We start from the raw sequence: 21,056 nt of genomic DNA, 5'->3' as shown, positions 1-21,056 counted from the left end.
TCTTGGAATAACATTCTAGTTTTTAAAAATTCCAATATTTAATTATTGTTAATCAGAATGTGACAACATCCATTAATTAAGCTGAAATAAGAAAATATGCTAAAACTTTGTTGTGAGGGTTTGAGAAAACGGGCATACCTGTCGCTTTTGTCTGTATGATTGTACTTTTGAAAACAAATAATTAGCAATATTTAATAAAAGTCATATGATGGGTCAATCTATTGATTTTTATCTCAGTATTGGTGTTAACTACAAGAAAATAGTTAAGAAGAAAACAAAACTGAATAAAGATACTTAAGGCTTGATAACTTTAATGTCAAGGATTGGAAAATAGCTCAACAGGCTGGATTGGAACATTATATTTTCATAAAGGATGATGAATGTGTGCCGTGTACAGACATTTCGAAAATTCTGTATAAAATAATAGGAGAAAAAAAGCAGTCAGGAATATTGTGTACACTCTGCATCTATTTACAATATATTTGTAAAGTCATGAAGTTTGATGTTCAATAATGATTGCTATTAATGTCATTATACAGTTGTGAATGTAATAACATCTTGACTTATATTTAGTTCTTAACTATAATTGGTATCTTTTCAGGTAAATATTCTTTGATGTTGAATGTTTCATTAACATTTAAGGAAAAAGAAAACCTTTTTGGTTTACTGGACTAATTATCAGATGTATCTAGTTCCTTCTATAAAATACATTCTTTTGTACGCCTTAAATTTTTCATTGAAATTGCATATTTTTTTTTTTGCCATTAGTCTCCTAGAAACACATATCAGTCTGCTATGGGTAAACAGGCGATGGGTGTTTATATTACCAATTTCCATGTTCGCATGGACACATTGGCTCATGTGCTCTATTATCCTCAAAAACCTCTTGTGACTACACGGTCCATGGAATATCTACGATTTAGAGAATTGCCAGCAGGTATGTTACTTTATTACCTTCCAAATGTAAAAAGGTGATTGTATATTTCTTTGACATCATTATCACTCTAGATCTTAAATCTAGATAATAATCTGTTAGCTGGCTAATGGGTAGTTAATTTGTGTTAAGCTGCAAAGTCCCAGCCTTTTACTTAGTGTAGGGGAGCGTAGCATTTTGATAAGAATATCTATTGCTAGAATTGTTAATTTACTAAGTCCTCCACAAGGGGTTACTGTTGTACTAAAGAATCTAGTATTATTCTCTCAACACAGATCTCATCATGCCCTTGACTGTGGATATATTTCTACTTTTTAAAAAATATTTGGATGACATGATTTGATGAAGTACTTTTCTTCTCTGGAATTAAAAGTAAATAGAATTGTAGCATAATGACTGGACTTTAAAAAATCCCCTCTTTTTTCTTGATCCAGAGAACCATTTGGAGTAATGAATAAAACACCTGGAATTATTTCAGATAGGGATTTTATACCTTTTTTTGACCTTTTCATTCTGATTTTTCTCTTTCATGTCCTGCTCATGCTTTCCTTTAAATTTTCACTGATTTTCTTAGTGCACATAACTGCCTATTGCAGTATACAGTGAAAAATTAGTTAACAAATGTTCTGGCTACAAAGTTCCTTTTTTTTTTAACAGCTTGACCTTTGTTTAGAAAAGGCTTAAGAAATTCTTATCTTAGGTCTAGTTTAGGGGTGGTAGTAGCCAAAGAAAGAAGTGTGACAGAGAGAATATTTAAAACTGGTGCTTTTTCAGATAAAATTAACAGTAGTCAAAAGGCCTAAGTTTGCCTAAGGAAAGGGACTTTCATATGGAGGGACTCCTGAAACCTTTCTGTGATCTCATATCTTGAGAAGCAGGAGCATCCTGCCCCATGTTATTTGTTAGCAATGGAGAGCCACAGTCTGCTTTATTTTAAGTGGAAGGATTCTACCTCTTAGAATAAATCCCTAAGCCTTCTGTATTTCTATCTTTGTCAGCAATTATCTGATAATGAAGGATATTTTTGGAATTCATCCTGTTGAAAGAAACAATACTATAGTGTCTTCACTATAACATCTTTTATAATGCTTGTACAGGAGGAATCTTTGATTAGAATTTAGTCTACTATTGCAGGAATCAACAGCTTATGATGTATACCATTGGTAACGTGTGGCTTAAGTACATGAGAATAAGGTTTTGGATATATATATATATATATACTCCTAATCTCTCTTTCTACCCTGAGACTTACTTTCGAAAGCCTGAGGCTCCAAGGCAGAGTACCTTACTTCTGCCTTTAGTAGTCAGAAGCATTGGGTTCTTCAGTAGTTGCCAGCACCATTTAGCCTCTGTACTGATGAGAGATCAATTATGGTACCTCATTCTTAGCAAAGAATGAATGAACTTTAGACTTATTTTTGCATTCACCATTTTCTAAAAACAAAATAAAAATGTGATTTCTTATTTATCTGGAAAATGGAAAACTAGTTATATGGGAAATTGTTAGATTTTTTTTTCCCTTCCTGATAACTAATGGTCAGAATCTTCAGCAATTCACAGAGACCAAAGCTCTGAAAAACTTGTCCAGTGCTAAAGGGAAAGAAATTAGCAGACTGTGGAAGAAAATGGGTTGGATTAGGTAGTGATGGTAATAAGGTTGGCTATGAGTAGCAGCTGTACTGGAAATAATCAGAATTGGGATTGGTGACATTTTCATATCAAAACAATTGCTTGATAGAATGTGAAAAATAAAAGTTAAAATCTGTTTAGTTAGCCAAATCATTGCATTAATCAAAATATCCAGGCTTAGGTATAAGCACCTGTAAGATAGCATTCTGGAAAATATGAAGAAATGCAATGGATTTTAAGTAAAATCGTCCCTTCTTTTGGGTGGTCATACCTTAAGTTTCAGTATGTGGGTTTTATTTCAGGTATCAACTCAATTGTGGCTATTGCATCATACACTGGATATAATCAAGAAGATTCTGTTATCATGAACCGTTCTGCTGTTGATAGAGGTTTTTTCAGGTCAGCTTTTATAAAATTTGTTAAATACTAACAGGGAAATAGTTAAGATATCTTTTTGACTTGTTTCTTTTTTATTGTTTTAGCAAACCTCTCATCTCTTGAAATTCATTTTTAGTTTCTTTAAAGATTAATCTGAAAGCAATTGTTTCCATTTTTAGCCATTATATATTGGATAAAATTTAGCTAGGGAAAATTTTCCTGTTGAGACATTTAGGTTTTTTGCTTCCATTCCTGATATTTTGTGGATTAGCTCAAAGCCATTACATCACATATAAAAGGTGTTACTGAATGAGTCTAAGTACAAAATTTCATGAATTTTTCAGTATAAAAACTCAATGACCTAATGACTCTTTCAGATAATGGTGAATTCTACTTGTAACTAGGTAACTGCTAGTGAGATGAAGCATCAGTGAGTTCTAAGGAAAAAGCTAATTTTTCAAGTGCGCCTTGTATTGATTCTGGTCCATGTGAGAGCCGTTTTAGTTTGAAATTAATCTCTTTTGTCTTTTGCTTTAAATTTTGCACAACGTTTATGAAGAGATAATTATTTGATATTCATTATTAAATGACGTCTATCACATGTTTTCACTATATCTGCTTTTTAGATCCTATGTATATTATTTTTCAGGTCAGTTTTTTATCGCTCTTATAAAGAACAGGAATCTAAGAAAGGATTTGACCAAGAAGAGGTATTTGAAAAACCAACACGTGAAACATGCCAAGGTAAGAAAGGTTAAGGTGTAAAAATTGTAGCATTCTTTTTAATTTTTGAGGATCATTGAATTTTTCTTCATGTTATTTAGATCACTTTATTTTAGATTGCAACACATAGCTCGTGGCTCGCAAAATTAGGATATATTCTATAAAATGTGAATTGGACCTATTTAGTTCATAACATGTTTAAAGTTCCAATCTCTAGTGTATGTTGTGCCTCAGTTTTCCCATTTGCAGTCATTGGGTTATGCAGACATAACTTGAGTATTGAGGCAGATTTTTTTATGTGGCTTATGGAATTTGGTCTTAATTTATAGTCATATAAATGCAGCTATAATTTTCAAATAATTTCAAAAAGTAATGGCATAAATAATATCTAACATTTAATGACTGCATTTAAAAACATTATTATAATATTCATGCCATTATATTATATATTAATGTTATTTATACTATATTTGATTTATACAATATTTATATTATATTATATTTATAATGTATTTTATTTATATTATATAACATATACTCTACTTATTATATATCATATGTTATTTATATTATTACATATCTTATTATTATTTTGCAAGACAGTTGTGGTTAAGTGACTTCCCCGGGGTCATCCAAAATAGTAAATGTCAAATGTCTGAAACTGGATTCTGAACTCAGATACTTCTGAATCCACTGTGTCATCTAGCTACCCCTATTTATTTTAGAAACTTAAAAATCTGTACTTGTACAATGAACCCAAATTTGGATGAATGGAATGTTTCAGAGAAGGATGTAATTGTAGTCCAATTAAAAATATGCTTGGAACTGTATTAAAAGTATTGTTTACTTTGATGTGACACTGAGCTTAGATTTGATAGGCATAATAGTTTTTAAGGGCTAATATATATATTTTTAATCATTTAAAAATTTTCTTAGATTTTACTTTTCTAATGACTAATACTATACCATGTACAGCTCAGGAAACTCACTGAAACTTAACTAAGATTGTGTAATAAGCTTATATCAAGTTGAGAAGAATTTGGCTTCATATTTGCCTCCCATATTATTGATTGATTTTATATAATACTATTTCATAGTGAAATAGATTTCATAGTAAAATATATGAACACAGAATGTTAGTAATACTGTTGTAGGTTTCTGCCATTTGGAAATAAAAATCTACATGTGTGTTATCTTCCATAGGGTAACAGATTTAACTCCTTTAAGTTTTATCTTACATGTATGCAGCATTTTCAAAAGATTCTGTTATCTTGTAGGTATGAGGCATGCTATCTATGACAAGTTGGATGATGATGGTTTGATAGCTCCTGGTGTCCGTGTATCAGGAGATGATGTTATTATTGGCAAGACAGTAACTCTGCCTGAAAATGAGGATGAATTAGAGAGCACTAATAGACGTTACACCAAGAGAGATTGCAGCACTTTCCTCAGAACTAGTGAGACTGGTATTGTGGATCAAGTGATGGTAACCTTAAATCAGGAAGGATATAAATTCTGCAAAATAAGGGTGAGTGCTTTTTTGTCTGTGTAAACAGGATGTAAAGTAAACTGGTAGTCTTGGGCTTAACTGAGGCTTGTTTTTATTTGACTTCAGGTACGCTCTGTTAGAATCCCACAGATTGGAGACAAATTTGCCAGTCGGCATGGTCAAAAAGGTACCTGTGGTATCCAGTACAGGCAGGAGGTAGTTATATTTTCTTTATTCCACTGAGACTTGGGTGGAATTTGTCTTAAAAATTTGCTATTAAAAGTCATATAGGAACTAAATATTAAGCTTTATTTCAACACTTGAATTGACTATGTGAAGAGGCATGTTTTAAATCATATAAATTGAGATGGGGTGGGAGGTGGAGTCTTGATTTTTATTCAGTAACTAAAAATGGGAGTTTTCAGGTCTAAAAAAGTCTCTGTCTCTCTCCCTCCCTCCCTCTCTCTCTCTCTTTCCTTTCAGGATATGCCTTTTACCTGTGAGGGTATCACTCCTGATATCATCATAAACCCCCATGCCATCCCCTCTCGTATGACTATTGGTCACTTGATTGAATGTCTTCAAGGGAAGGTAAGTAATCAGTTGTCTGAGGTACATAGTTTTGTCCCTTAACTCAGGGGAATGTGATCTGCCATCTTTCCTGATTTCAAATTAGAATTGATGTGCAAAGAATTTTTAAAATGTGGAAAAACTATGTTTAAATCCTAAGGGAATTTTTTTTTTTAACAAAATCATAGTTAAATTTTCAGTATTCTTAAAACTTGAATAAATTCGCATAAGGAATATCTTAGAAACTTTCCAAAATCTCATTCTACTTTATATAACTCTCTCAAGTTGAAAGCTTCAGTTCTAAGTCTATGATCTATTTGACTTCAGGTCATTTTATTGTTGGGGAAATTTTTTTTGTTGTGTGAATATTTTCTGTAAATTGTAAGCCATTCTGTAAATTGTAAGCTAGAGGTCATGATTTTCTGGACCCTTGATAGTAAGTAGAGAAATTTTGCTTATGATACTTTATAGAAAAGTGCTTTTTCATTAAAAATATTGTTTAAAAATGCCTTAAAGGGAGAGAGAGTAGAATTAAAAGAAATAATTCTGTTTTTTTCTGAAGGTATCAGCTAACAAAGGTGAAATTGGTGATGCCACTCCATTTAATGATGCTGTTAATGTGCAGAAGATTTCTAATCTGTTATCTGATTATGGTTACCATCTCAGAGGAAATGAGGTATGACATCCCATCATCAATGATCTCTTTACATTTTGATTTCTTAACTTGTGGAATGTACTTTTGAGTCTGTACTTCAGGATTTCCTTGTCTATTTCATTTCAGGTCCTATACAATGGATTTACTGGTCGAAAAATCACATCTCAAATTTTTATTGGCCCCACTTATTACCAGCGTTTGAAGCATATGGTGGATGATAAGATTCATTCCCGTGCCAGAGGGCCTATTCAGATCCTTAACAGACAACCCATGGAGGGTAGATCTCGGTAGGCAAATATTTGCATTTATTAATGTGTCAATTTTTTTTTAAAAGGTTTTTATGTAGGGAGAAATATGGGGTCAGTACAGATGTTGTATTCACTGTGTTCAATGACCTACTTGAAAAGACAAATGATGTCTTTGAAGCTTTTTTGGTTGAAACACCAAACAGATAAACTGTATGTATATTGTTTGTATGTATGTATATATGTACGTATGTATGTATAATATTTAAATACTATATAAGTACTGAGAGCAGTAATTACTTGTAAAATTGTATTGTTAGTTTTTTCCTCCCAATTTTAATAATTAGTAATTCTTACATCTTTACCTTTGTTAGTGATAGCTTTTTTTCCCCAGAGGAGGAATAAGGTTATGGAAACTTTTCAGTCTATTTTATCATTTAGATTGACACCTTTTGCTATTAATCCTGGCAGTATCTTAATACAGAATATTATTTTATTTTTTTCATGTCAGTGATGGTGGTCTACGTTTTGGAGAAATGGAACGAGACTGTCAGATTGCTCATGGTGCAGCCCAGTTTCTCAGGGAAAGATTATTTGAAGCATCAGATCCATATCAGGTTCACGTATGCAATCTTTGTGGAATAATGGCAATAGCTAATACCAGGACACATACATATGAGTGCCGAGGCTGTCGTAATAAAACTCAGGTACATACAAATTTTATGTGCAAATTCTATAGATTGAATCAATTTTCTTTGGAACTGTCTTAAGTATTAAGGGTATATTTAATTCCTCAATTTCACTAAATCTATTTTTTCTTTTTTTTCTTTTCAGATTTCTTTGGTTCGAATGCCCTATGCCTGTAAACTTCTTTTCCAGGAATTGATGTCTATGAGCATTGCACCAAGAATGATGAGTGTTTAGAAATTTAAAAAAAAAATTGTTTCAAGTAAATGTAAGCTAGAAAATGTTATGAATTGCTACTATAATACAGCACGTTTTAGCAGAAATGGTATGTATTGAGGAAAGAAAATCAAGCATCTTATATACAGTACTGTAAGTGCAAGGTTTTTTGTTTAATGACACTTTTTTGTAAATAGAGAATAAAGTTTTGTAGTTAGACTTGGTGTATCATTTTTTTTTTATACTATGCAGAGGGCATGTTTGCACATCAGTGAATACAATGTAAGGGGTTAGTGGATTAGATTAAAAGAAACTTGTTATTGGACAACAGTAGTTGTAGTTTTTCCATGATTGTTTTAAACTGTGCATATTCATAAAGACTGCAGGATTTCACTGATCAGCACCTTCATCTGGTTTAAAAAAAGAAAATACAGAAATTAGTTATGAATGGTAACAGTAGCAATGCAGAAGCAAATATGCATAGTTGGATGACATCATTTTCATTTTACTTAGAGTTCTTGAAATGGTCAGATATAAAGAGTGGAAACGACCTATAAATCATTAAGAAGAGAGGTGTTATACTGAATATATGTAAGATATACCATCATAATGCAAGTTTTAGTCTCTTTAGGGACTGAAAACAATTTATGAACTTGCAAATCAGAAATATAATATGTATAATTTCTGATAAGGAAGACAGTCTTGTTGCTCTGATAGTCTCTATACAACTATAGAACTCTTGATTAACTAAGCAGATCTTTATTGCCATTTCTTTTCATACTGCAGTTAAAGATGAAAAGCAGTATTCCATTATTGCTATTTTAGGGTTAAGTAAAGGACATTTCAGACTGAATTGTCAGTGAAACTATCTTCAGTGGCTCTCTTTACTCTTAAGGAATAAAACAAATGTTAGCTAGCTATCTTAGCTCAAATTGAAAGAATTTAGATTGCTTTAATTTACCATCACAAATTCAGTGACAACTACAAAGACTACAGTGACGACTACAGAACAGAAAAATTAGTTACTAATTCATGATAAATAAGTATATTTCCTACTAATCAGAACTTTTAGTAGTAAGAAAATGAGGTGTGTATAATTTTAGGTGTAGGAAGAAGGAAAACCTCATTTTTGCAGACTTGCTTGAGGACATTTCTAGAAATGAATTAGTAGTAAAAGATACTTTAGAACTAGATTCTATAGATGCTTTTCCTCTTTTATGTTTTCATTCCTCCTTCTTGGTTTTTCTCTCAAATACAGAGGACATACCCTAGGGATAGGAAAATTATGTTAGAAGTCTATGGGCTTCTATGGAGAATACTGTGCCAAGAGATAAATTAAAAGTGTGCTATTTGAATCAAAAACATCAATAATCCATTTATTAAAGTGTCTATGTACCTTTATGCTAGGGATACAAATTGTAAATGTCCTGCCCTGATGTACATGTCATATAGGGGAAGCAATATGTGTACATAAAAATAGATGCAAAGAGGAAAATCAGGAAGGACTTCATCTAGAAGGTGAGATTTTATTTGAGCACAGAATGTGTAAAGGTGATCTGTATGTAAGAAGGTTGGAAAGGTAGAATTGGATCAATTTGTGAAGGATTTTAAATATTAAATGAAAGTTTATTATATTTTTGAGGTAATAGGGAGTCACTGCACATTAGGCAAATCACTCTGGTGGTAGTATGGGTGAAGAGAAGAGGAAAAAATCAAGATAATACAATGGAATTAGAAACTGATAAGATTTGGCAGTTGATTGGAAATGTGGATTGAAGGAGAGAGGAGCTGAAGATGACAATGAGATTGCAGACCTGGATGACTAGAGGATGGTTGTAACCCTTGTCAATAATCGGGTGCTTGAGAATGTAAGTTGAGTAGAGGAAGGTATCCAAGTCATTTTTAGGATATTTTGTCAACCATACATCAAAATGTATACATTAGAACCATATCTCATAATGGATATTAGGAAAATAGCCTTTTTAAATGATAGCTGTTAATGAATTACTGTGATCTTAGTAACCTGTTACTGTATATCACTTGATCCTCTTATTAGCAAAAGCACTTAAGTCAGTTGACTTTAGAATTCCATACCTTTTTTGGATGGTATTTCATGTAAAGAATCAACCACTGTAATTTTTGCTGAAGCAGTAGCCTGTCCTTGGGAATTTGAGGCATGACACTCATATTCCCCAGCATCTTCCTTACTCAGAGGAGATACCTGTCAAAGAAAAAGCCATTTGAGGTTCTGCAAAGTGAACTTACATTTCCCTCTTTTTTTTTACACCCTCTATGAAACCACTATTTCATTGTTTCCAATTACTCTTAAAACTTGCAGTTTATTAAAATAATGAATAGATTCAGTTCATCACTAAATGATATAAATATAAAGGAGGCTAGGACAGCCAATGTAGAAGGTAAAGATAATGGAGAGCTTGAGTGATAGCTGGACAATGATCAGTGTGTTATACAGGGTATTTTAAAAATACATGTTTAGTGTTGAGTAACTGAAACTCCACAAATATCTTAATCCTGACACTTCAATGTGTTGTGAGGTATGCCTAGGTTTATGAGGTCTGCCAGGTTCTGACATGCTGGAGAGGCTCTGAATCCAGTCCTGGTGACATACCAACTACATGTTAAGGCCTGGCTGGCTAAGCTAAGTAGGGAGTGAGTTATTACCAGTACTGAGTAATGGCTATTAGATGATGAATTCTTTGGCCAGGGGAAATTCAGTGGAAAAAATGCAGAGCCCCCTACTTTTGTGGTGATGGAAAAGGGAATACAGAAGGCCAAGAATTTTTTTTTTTAAGAAGCAGGTTTTGGAAGAGACCATCTACAAACATGTATTTAAATACTGGTACTCCGAATGTGAATACATTTTCTAATGCCTAGAGATTACTAGAGGGAATGAATTATATATTGTTCTCACAAAACTAGAAAAAAAAACTGTTTCAACTACATGGAAGGTTAACTCGAGTTTACCCTGAAGAGTCAAAGGACCTTGTGAAGTTATTGTTGTATACCCAAAGGCAAAAAGAAACTCCCAAGTTCATAGGACACAGGATGAACACTGCCATGAAGATGACTCCCTACTTTTTGTACTAAAATATATTGCAAAAGAGGTAGAGAAATTTAATAAAGATTTGATAAGATCCTCCAAACAAGTCAATGTATGGAATAATAGTTGCTATATTCAGCAAAAAAGTGGGCAAAAGATAGGGTGATGAAAAATATAGTTCAAGTTTATGAAATGAAAGACATCAAAAGCTCACCATAGAAGAAATAGAAGGTCATGAATAGTTTCATAGGAGTGGGAGAACACTGAACATAAAAAAATTCCATCCTAAGAGGAAATGATTGATTACTATTGGATGTTAGAGTTTCTAAATTGGTTATGAATTTCAGATTATTGACTTAAAGCAATGGTTAAAATCAATACCAAATTTATAGGAAAGAACAAAGATAAAAAAAAATACATTGGTGTCTTACACGGCTGAAACTTATGTAATTTTGAACAATTGCCTGAGACAGAGATTGAGTTACTCGTGCATGGTGCCACACTTAGTGTGAGAGGCAGGATGTGAATGCAAGTTTTCTTGATGCTCAAGTCCATAAGTACAGATTTAGAGAGATCAATGACTCTAATAATTATACCTAATAGTTACATAGTGTTCTGGTATTTGCAAAGCACTTTATAAGAATTTACTCATTTTCTCTTCACCACAACTCTGGCAAGTAGTTGCTATTATTATTATTCCCATTTTACAGAGAAGAAAACTGAGGCCAGCATAGGTCATCTGACTTGCTCAGGGTCACACAGTATGTGTCTGAGACTGAATTTCAACTCAAGTCTTTCTGACTTCAGGTTCAGTGTTCTTATTGATGGTGCCAATTAATGCCTAAGAAATCCAGCTTCATTCATTTGAAAGATGAAGAAACTGAGGCACAGAACAATTAAGTGACTAGACAAGGACCACACACTGAGGATTTGAACTCTTGTCTTCATGACTCCCAGTCCAATGCCTTGTCCAACTCCAGTGAATGTGGCTAAGACAGGAATGAACTTCGCATTCTACATGGTTGATTAAAAATGTTTCATTGAATCACTTGTGAAATAGTAACCAAAGTATTTTCTATATCATGCTATCCTTTCAGGAAAATGATTTGGCATTTAATTGAAACGGTTTCAGTTTGGCCTACTCAAGGTATTGATGTTAAAAAATCGTAAATAGATGTAAAATAACCTCCTTAGAGAGGCATCATCGCCTATGTCAAGCAACTGCCATAAGGGGGAATGCTAAAAGGACTTGAAATGGCCTCAGCACACACGTGATCTCTCTGCTTCGTGGAAGAATCATACAAATACAGGAAATACTAGAATACACATATTTGCACAAATGCAAAGGTGAACCATTTAAGATGATGAAGCAATGAGAGCAAGGAAACATTAGAAAAATGAATTAGAAAGCTTGACATAAGATCCAGTCTTAATTTCATTTACTTTTACACATAAAACTAGAAGGGCAACAAACAGGAAAAATGTGATCAATCTGGCAGCAATACTATAACTTTTTTTTTTATTAATGACAGTGGAACCAATCATTTCCAATTCTTGATGTGCCGGTTGGACTAAGTATTTCTAGAGGAAATCATTCTACAGGGGATAATTTTCATAAGTATTAAGTGATCCATTCTTTGGTCTTTGATTCTTTGATAGTATATATGGAAAAGCAGGTGATAATGAAAGACCAGGGGAAAAAAATCATGGACAATAACTATTGATCTTCATACCTACTTTATTTCTGGAAAGCCTTTATAATTACCATATTTCCCCATGTATAAGATGCACCCTTTTTTGAAAAATTTGGGGTCTAAAAACTAGGAGTATCTGATATAGTGGTAAATTTTTTTTACTTGCATTTCCCACTTTTTCATGCTTGTCTTTGTGCTCATTGTTTTGCATTTGTTGCCAGTATATTAGATTGTTTTGCCACATTCTGCCCAGAAATGTCTCAGAAAAGATTTTTGTACAGTGTTGAATTCAAGTTCAAAGTGATCCAGTTTGCAAAAATGAATGGAAAAAGTGTTGCTGAACATAAGTTTGATCCTCCTCTAACAACTGGAGACTGGTAACAGGAAGAAGAAACCCTACTGAAAATGCCCTGACCATGAGAGGCAAGTCAGCCAAATTGCCTGAGTTAGAGAGGGAATTGAAGAGATGGATTGAAGAGCAAAGGATGAGTGGAGTTCCCATGTCTACAAAGGTGGTTCAGCAGGAGCCAAGAAGAATTGCTGATGAAAAAGAAGTGACTGATTTCAAAGAGACAAAATTGATGCTTTAGGTCCATGAGACAGAATGAACTGAGCATGCGTCCATGTACCAGACGTCCAGGGAATGCTTGTGGTCAACCACTGACCAGAACACAGGCATGAAGAGGTTCTCCTAAGATAGTGAATCGTCATCAAACAGATGAAGATGAGCTAATGGATGGGAGTTTTGACAGTGAAGAATTGCATGAATTTTATGATAAATAAAACTTGAGTTCTCTATCTTTATGTAATACTTTTTTTTTTCAAATTTTGGGCCCCCAAAGTAAGGTATTGTCTTACACATGGGAAAATATGGTATCTATATTTTTCAAGGATGCTTAAAATATAAGAATGGATCAGGCAGCCTTTCAAAATAATTTTTTTTTGGTAGGCAGTGGGGTTAAGTGACATGCCCAAGATCACACAGCTAGGTCATTTTTAAGTGTCTGAGGTCAGATTTGAACTCAGGTTCTCCTGACTTCAGGGCTAGTGCTCTATCCACTGCCCCACTCTAGCTGCTCCCCCCAAAATAATTTTCTACAGAAGACCTCTTCATATTAGGATTTATAGGAGCACATGGAGAAGAATGTCACAGGATGAGAAGGCAGGCATGCAGGATCTTTTAACCCTTAAAATGGCATAGCTTTTTTTTAAAATTCATTTATTTACTTCCAAGCATTTAGCAAAACCTTTATCTTCCTGCACTTCCCTCTGGAAAAGTAATTTTTTAATCAATCACAGAATGTTAGAGGTTCAAAGAACCTTAGAAATGATCTCATTTTAACTTTAGATAAGAAAATTTGAATTAAGAAAAATTAAGGGACTGCTCATGATTACATAAAGTGGCAAAGTTGGGCATATTCTGGAATCCAGTTCTCAATGCTGGATGATCCACATTAGAGCCTTTCAAATGGAATGTAAGGATACCTTTGTTTTTTTTTTTTCGTTAGAAAATAATAGCTAACATTTCTATAGCCATTACCATGTGACAGGTGGTAGGCCAAGCACTTTAAAATTATTTTATCCTCACAATGCTGAGGTGTAGGTGCTATGATTATTCTTGTTTTAGAGGGGAGGAAACTGAGTCACAAAGCAAGTGTTTTTCCTAGTCACCCATCTAATAAGCATCTTAGACTGGATTTGAACTCAAGTTTTTCCCAGCGCTCTATCCACTGTGCCACATAGCTGCCCACTTTTGTTTTCATCTTAAGCAATTTTTGTCTATTGAGTACTCACCAGAACCCAGCCTGTTACTTCATGCTTTTCTGGGCCACCTCGGGTTTGGATGGCTAGGTTATCACGGTCTCCAGGCAGGAGTTCTGTTCTTTGAACTCCATAATGACCTCTTTTTACCTGGGAAGAGGAAAAATTAGGATCTCATATCTCTACCATTAATGAGATTTTTTTTTCCTTTGAAATATCCCCACTCCTAGAATTACATAGATTATACATTAGATTTTCTGGTTGGATTAACTCAATCTTCTCAATACCCTTTTTGGTTGTTGTTGAGCAAAAAGTTACTTTTACACATCTCATTCTTTTTCTTCCCCCAAATTTATTTTTTCCCTTTAAAGGTAGAAAGTTAGGGAGAATGAGGATCATCACAATATATTCCTATTGGCTTTCCCCTATCCTACCCCACATAACTCATATCCTCATACCTTCTACTTGTGTTCCATCACTAAGGGTGAATAGATTCAGCTCCCTAACCCACTTCGCAAGGATTTGAGAACTAAAGCAGCTTTCTCTGTCCATCATTCTTACTTGGTCTTTATGACCACATGCATGGGTGTGCATACCTAAGATCCAAATTCAGGTAATCCCAACCACAGCTTTATCAATGGAAAACAACTAACTTCCTGAATCTAGAGACCAATAAAGTTTGGTATAACTGCAGACAAGTCATAAGAAACTTTTTTATTTTGCCATCATTTCCCCTCTATAAACAAGGTTGGTTGTTTCTCTCCTATAACTTGTATGATCTATGATTTAAGAGGGGAAGGGTAGAAAAAAAAACAATTTTAGTTTTCTAGGTTTTTTTTTTTTAAACAGAAGAGTAGAGTCTATAGATTTAAGTATGCTAGAAGCTAGTTCCTGCTAGTGGACACATGATATACTTCTGTACATCTCAGATCTTTTAAGAGGCAAGTGGAAAAAGCTGAAGCTGTCAAATAGTAGCTTCCAGGGCAATTTTGCAAGGTGAGCTATTTAATAGCTTTAGGCTGAAAAAGACCCTTAGCCTGAAACAAAGATTAAGCTTTTTTTTTTTTAAAGGAGGAGATAGAAATCTAAGCCAGGCTTGTTCAAAAGTCAATTCTCATCACAAACAAACTCATTAGTAACTTTGGTGAGGTAATGCTCTATAAGGAAGCCTGGTAGTTTACAATCTTCCAAGGCTGTCCTTTGGCAAATAACAAACTCACTAAGTAATGCCATTGCCATGCATTATTTTGTAAAAGATAGGGGAAAGTGCCCCTGGGGCACTGTTGTCCTAGATGCTAGGAGCAGTGATGGATTCAGTAGGCTGCCTAGGGATTAATAAATGCCATGGCCTCATTGGTTTCAGAGTGAGTGTTTTTTTTAAAGTGTATGGTTGTAATGATGGTGAAATGAAATCTTATGCCTGTAGGGAATTTGAAAGCTCCAAAATCCCAGAATAATTGTTGATGCAAGATGAAAAACTGACTAAGAGGTAATATCTACTCTTTCAGAATTCTAGATGTTTCTTTACTACCAACATCCCTTCTGACATACCAGGGTTGAATATAAGATTACTTCAATTTGAGTCCTTATCTCAAGGTTTATTCTTGGAAATTTACAGTTTCTGGGTTTCATGAAAAGGTAATACAGAGGTATTCACATCAGTAGAAATGAAAATTATTGCAAAAAACATTTGGCAAATTCATATCACTTTTAAATGCACAATTTAATAATTGTTTAATAATTGGTCACCCTTTGTGACCCTATTTGGGATTTTCTTTGCAAAGATACTGGAGTGACTTAACATTTCCTTCTTTAACTCACTTTATAGATGAGGGATAAGTGACTTATCCAAGGTCACTAGCTAGTAAGTGTTTGAGATCAGACTTGAATTCAGGAAGAAGAGTCTTCCTAATTTCCAGCTTGGAGCTCTATCCATTGCACCACTTAGCTGCCCCTGTTTAGGGGATCTTAAAAGGCCATTTAGTCCAACTCCTTCATTTTGTGGTTGTTCAGTCATGTCCGACTCTTCATGACCTCATTTGGGGTTTTCTTGGCAGAAACCCTTTGTCATCTCCTTCTCTAGCTCATTTTACAGAGGAAGAAACTGAGGCAAGCAAGAGTAAGTGACTTGTGAAGGGTCACACAGCTGCTGAATGAATGTTTGAAATTGCATTTGAACTCAGTCTTCCTGACTTTAGTCCCAGAGCTCTATTCACTGCTCTACCTAGCTCAGGTGAAAGAGGAATAGGTGAGATAGGGAGCAGGAGGAACAAGAATTCTCAACCTTTGGAGAATGATTTATTTAAGATGAGACTTAGGGCTCTTGTATAACTGCCAGAAATTATAGTGGAAATATAACTGTTATGGACTTCTATTTTTTTAGGAATTAATATTAAATCCTGATATTACTGTTCAGCAGAACCAATATTCACTTCAAGGCCAAGAAGAGGAAAGCTACATTTTTGCCACCCCAATCCTCTTTTATCCCATGTGTTCACCCACTGTGGTTTCAAAGCCACTTAAATATAGGAAGAAGCAAGAAACCCAAATTCCAGATCCTACTATTCTGGGCAATGGAAATAGTATGACAGAAACAATCTGTCAATAACTTCACTGAAGAAATCCAATGACATCACAGAATAATGTCTTGATGCGTGTGCAAACTGAATTTAATTGAGGCAGAGTTGGCCAAAGTTGTCTGCAAAAAATTAATCTTCCAGTGGTAAGACAGAAGTCAGGATGATTGGTGATGGTCTGGGATACAATGGTACCTTCAATGTCTTGGCCCTTTGCTTACACTCAACCTGGTTTATTTGTAGGCCAAGACTGGTTTCCTAGGGTGTGGTTGCCATGCATGCTACAACTTTTTGGAGCCTTTAGTGCTCTGAAAACCCTCACACCAGAGGTACTAGTCCTTCTTGAACAATATAGCTCATTGTCATGAGACTCCAAGATCAGTGCAACAGCACAAAGGATGAAAAAGTTCGGGAAATATTTTCCAGGTGATGAAATTTTTGGGGAAAAGTTGATCTCTATAATTATTCATCTTGAAAAAAATAACAAAAAATGGAACACAAAAGTTTAATTTTAGCTTATGACAGTTCTTTATGAAATGCAAAAATATAAATTTAGGATATTATTAGAATTCCATGCTACTGACCTTATTCCAGATGAGAATTGGGGTTGGAATTCCAATAACTTCACAACTTAAATACACTTGGGCTCCACTGACATTCCAGATGTCTTTAGGGGGTGTCACAATGGAAGGACCTGTGGGGGGGGGGGAAAGACCATACACATCTCTTAAACATTAATATCAGTCAGTTTCTTTAGAGTATAATGCTTGATTGACATGTAATTAAGTTCTTCACTTTGTTAACTGCTTTTGACAAATTTTACATTTCCTTTCCCCCCACTGGTTTCTTCTGCCATCAGTATGCGTTAATGGGGTGTTTTGGGAATACAAATTAATTATTAGGTTATCAGAAAATTTTCAGTTTCAAAATATTATGCACATTCAAATGCCTCAAATTGTAATTTTTAAATTATCAGCTAATTTATTAATTTGTCTTCCTTTCCATCATGATGGTAAATACTTCAATCAATCAATATAGTCTCCAGAGAACAGAATTCCTTTGAATAAATGAGTTCTAATCCAGGGATGGGGGTTCTGAAAAGTTCCATTCCCCTCAAGGGATGGGTTGATGTCAGGGGAGGAGAAGGTGGTAAGGTGTCTCATGAGAAGAACTTTGGAGAGTAGGCTTGTTCAAGGGCTCAGATAAAGGGATAGCTATTCTCTGAGGGTTCAGATAATGGAATCCCCAATGATGGAGGGAATCTACCCCACTATTTGGGCAATTTTCCAAACCTCTGACTGTCCACTTAGCCAAGTCCCAATTAACTGGGTTAATTCAGCCTATTTCACTATTTGATAATGAAGCTTCTCAAGTGCAGAGGGAAGACTATCTGAGATTGTCAAGAGCATCCCCTTTCTATACAGTCTGAGGACTGGAAACTATAGCCCATCCTCTCCTTCAGGAGAGAAAGGGAATATATTCTGCAAGGGATAGGGGGTATAAGCCTGCATCCTGGAAAATATCTCTATCTGTGAAAAGAGTTTCCTGCAATGAAACAAAACTTTTTGTCATCTTAAGATGACAAATTCTCTTTGATAATTTTGTTACTATTCAATTATTTTCAGTTGCATGACTCTGTGATCCCTTTTGAGGTATTTTTGGCAAAGGTACTGGAGAGGTTTGCCATTCCCTTTTCCAGTTCGTTTTACAGATGAGGAAACTGGGGCAAACAAGATTAAGTGACTTGTCCAGTCACACAGATACTCTTGAGGCCAGACTTGACTCAAGGAAGAGTCTTTCTGACTTCAGGCCTGATCTATTCTGCCACCTAGCTGCCCATCTTGTTAACTTAGGCACTGCTTTATAAATAACAAAAGACTAATAGGTTCTCCTTTCAGCCAAACCTCCCCCAATTCAGGGCATCATGACTGGCCTGGAATGCCACAGTGACCTGAATTGATATTTTTATCATCAGTCTTTTGCCTTGACCTTTGTGAAGGCCACAGTTGGAAGCTTGGGACAGATCCCATTAGTTAGAAGGCAACTCACAGGGGCAAACTGTTTGAACAGCAGCATTTCCTTCTGAATTATGGATCCTTGTCTTGCTGGGGGATCTTGGCAAGGAGAGGTCCAATAGTCAGAAGGAAGTGGGCTGGTGTACTGGCCAACTCCATGTACATGAAACATGAACTTGCCTCAGAAGCCTGGGGAAAAGGGAAGACAGATGTCTATCCCCTGAGACTTGGAAAGTTATCCGGCATAATCAGCAGTTAGGGAACAAGAAGTTCTCTCTTTTGCAATGTGCTATTTCTAGTATACTGTTAATTTCTTGAACTAGAAAGGAAATGGCCATGACATATAAGATTTTCCCATAGGAGCCCCTCTTTCTTATACTCCAAGGTTTTCTTATTTTTCTTTTCCTCCCTAGGAATCAGCAGAAAGATTAGTGTTTCAAAAATCTCCAAATATTTTTCATGCTTCCTCCCTTTCTAAACTTAGGTTAGAATAGGAAATTCATCTTGGGGGGCAGGGAAATCTTACCCTTTCTTTGATAAAACACTGTTGTACTCAGTATATGCAGTGGGTTTGTTTGTATATATTTCTGTCTCGGACATTTCCTAGTTGGGGCTGAAAGAGACACTCAACAGCAAAGGGCTGGACTGTGGGCTCCATCTCAGGTCCTGCCACAAGGGCATTGTCATTTTTCTTTGAATTGATTCTTCCGCCCCCCCCCCCCCCAACCTCACCCCACCTCTCTCCATCCCATGCTGCTCTGTCCTCCTTCCCACATGGGGAATTGGCAAGAGGACCCCTCAATGCTCAGGGGATATTCAGGGATTGTTTGGAGAAGAATACATCAGTGTTAGACATTTTAGAGAGCCTTGGGAACAAAAGTCCCTTTCACATCCCAAAGCTACAGGGAGTTCAAGACATTGTCATGAGAACTTGGAGTTAGCTAGCTGACAATAGTCTTGCAAATAAGTATTTAAAATCTGCCAAACAATGAAATCTCCCTTTAATTAGTGTGTCAATAGCAAGGGGTTGGAAGCCAGCATTCTTTATTCCATGGATATCTTAAGGTTCACAGAGAAGAAAGCCACTTTGTAATTTTCTTGCCACTTCAGAAAAAAGTCAGATAAACTTTATCTCATGAAAACTGCAGAAAAGTTACTACCAATTTATACTGGTATCAGGAATGTACTTAGTTCATTCTTTATCTGTTCCTCTGCCTTATTTCAACTTCTGTACAAGACTCATCACCTCTAATCTCACCATTTGTTGTTGTTTGATGGTCATGTCTGGACTCTGTGACCCCATTTGGGGTTTTCTTGGTAAAGATACTAGAGTGGTTTCCCATTTCCTTCTCCAGATCATTTTACAGATGAGGAAACTGAGGGTTAAGTGACTTGCCCCAGGTCACACAGCTAGCTGTGTCTGAGGCTAGATTTGAATTCATAAGATGAATTTTCTTGGCTCCAGGGCTAAGCCCTCTGTGCAACTGAACTCCCATCTTGCTAACAGATTCTCCCCTCTGACTGGAGGGTTGGAGTTTGGGGTACCAAACTCTTTCCAACACTTTTCCTTCAGAAACTGGTCTCTCAGCCCATTTCATTCTGCATTTACTGCTCTGTCTGGTCTCAACTCCATGGAACAAGATACTCCCTGGTGTTCTCCCCGCCCCATCCCTCCCTTCTTTCTTCCTTTCCTGTGTGATCTCCATTAGATGCTAAACTTCTTGAGGGCATGGACTGTCTTTCTTTTTCTGTGCCTGATCCAGAGTAGATTGGATTGGATCTAGGGAGTTCTCTCTCATCAATGAAATTATAGGTCCAGTTCATTTCCCTATCCTTATCCCATGAAATGTAATGAATTCACTTGAACTGTATCGTAATCTGTCTCCTTCCAGTTTTCTCAAGACACATCAGAGGCAGAGGCTCACATCCTTGACTTCAGAGATGGTGTAACAGTACTGAGGGGCTGGTGAGTGGGTATAAGGTGCTCTGCTGATGAAATCTCCATGTGGAAGAAACTGGGGTACCAACCACTGGAGAAGCATGATGACACTCCCCAAAACTGGATTCTGAAATGGCTCCTGGTCTACTACCTACATGATGAGGAGGAATATCTAAATAGGGGAGGGGGGCATTTAAAAGGTGAAGGAAAAGGTGACTCCTTCCTGCCTAGCTTCAGTCCTCTGAGAGATGAGAAACAGTATTTTAAGGGGGAGAGACTGCAAAACTTCCCTTCTGAGGCAAATATATGGCTAATATATGAGTAAGAGATTCTGTTCTTTTGCCTCTGTGTTCCTTCTTTGCTGACCTGAAAAAGACCTGAAAAAAAGATGTCTATGGCCTGCCTCAGAAAGGCAAGTGGTGTCCCTGCTGGGCTTAGCTGCCAGCCTCAGGGGTAGGTGGGGATGTGGACTTTTGCAGTAGTT

General features: G+C 35.7%; 2 protein-coding genes across 2 annotated transcripts in view; one reads left to right on the top strand and one right to left on the bottom strand.

The window, feature by feature from the left end:
* The window catches only part of POLR2B (RNA polymerase II subunit B), a 28,723-nt gene extending 20,978 nt beyond the window's left edge, over positions 1 to 7,745 (top strand). Inside the window, exons 16-25 of the mRNA XM_074229355.1 lie at positions 769 to 937; positions 2,866 to 2,962; positions 3,591 to 3,685; positions 4,942 to 5,192; positions 5,280 to 5,369; positions 5,637 to 5,744; positions 6,286 to 6,399; positions 6,505 to 6,665; positions 7,135 to 7,330; positions 7,458 to 7,745. Coding sequence (XP_074085456.1) covers positions 769 to 937; positions 2,866 to 2,962; positions 3,591 to 3,685; positions 4,942 to 5,192; positions 5,280 to 5,369; positions 5,637 to 5,744; positions 6,286 to 6,399; positions 6,505 to 6,665; positions 7,135 to 7,330; positions 7,458 to 7,547 — 1,371 coding nt within the window. The 3' untranslated portion in view covers positions 7,548 to 7,745. The remainder of the gene's footprint in view (positions 1 to 768; positions 938 to 2,865; positions 2,963 to 3,590; positions 3,686 to 4,941; positions 5,193 to 5,279; positions 5,370 to 5,636; positions 5,745 to 6,285; positions 6,400 to 6,504; positions 6,666 to 7,134; positions 7,331 to 7,457) is intronic.
* Positions 7,679 to 21,056, bottom strand: part of IGFBP7 (insulin like growth factor binding protein 7) — a 73,915-nt gene continuing 60,537 nt past the window's right edge. Inside the window, exons 2-5 of the mRNA XM_074229356.1 lie at positions 17,203 to 17,312; positions 14,076 to 14,192; positions 9,621 to 9,747; positions 7,679 to 7,936 (exon numbers count right to left, since the gene is read on the bottom strand). Of these exons, the coding sequence (XP_074085457.1) occupies positions 7,917 to 7,936; positions 9,621 to 9,747; positions 14,076 to 14,192; positions 17,203 to 17,312 (374 nt within the window). The 3' untranslated portion in view covers positions 7,679 to 7,916. The remainder of the gene's footprint in view (positions 7,937 to 9,620; positions 9,748 to 14,075; positions 14,193 to 17,202; positions 17,313 to 21,056) is intronic.

This window comes from Macrotis lagotis, chromosome 3, assembly GCF_037893015.1.
Source record: "Macrotis lagotis isolate mMagLag1 chromosome 3, bilby.v1.9.chrom.fasta, whole genome shotgun sequence".
Taxonomy (NCBI): Eukaryota; Metazoa; Chordata; class Mammalia; order Peramelemorphia; family Peramelidae; genus Macrotis; species Macrotis lagotis.
Note: the sequence above shows the minus strand (reverse complement) of the source record. Positions and strands in the feature narration are given on the sequence as shown.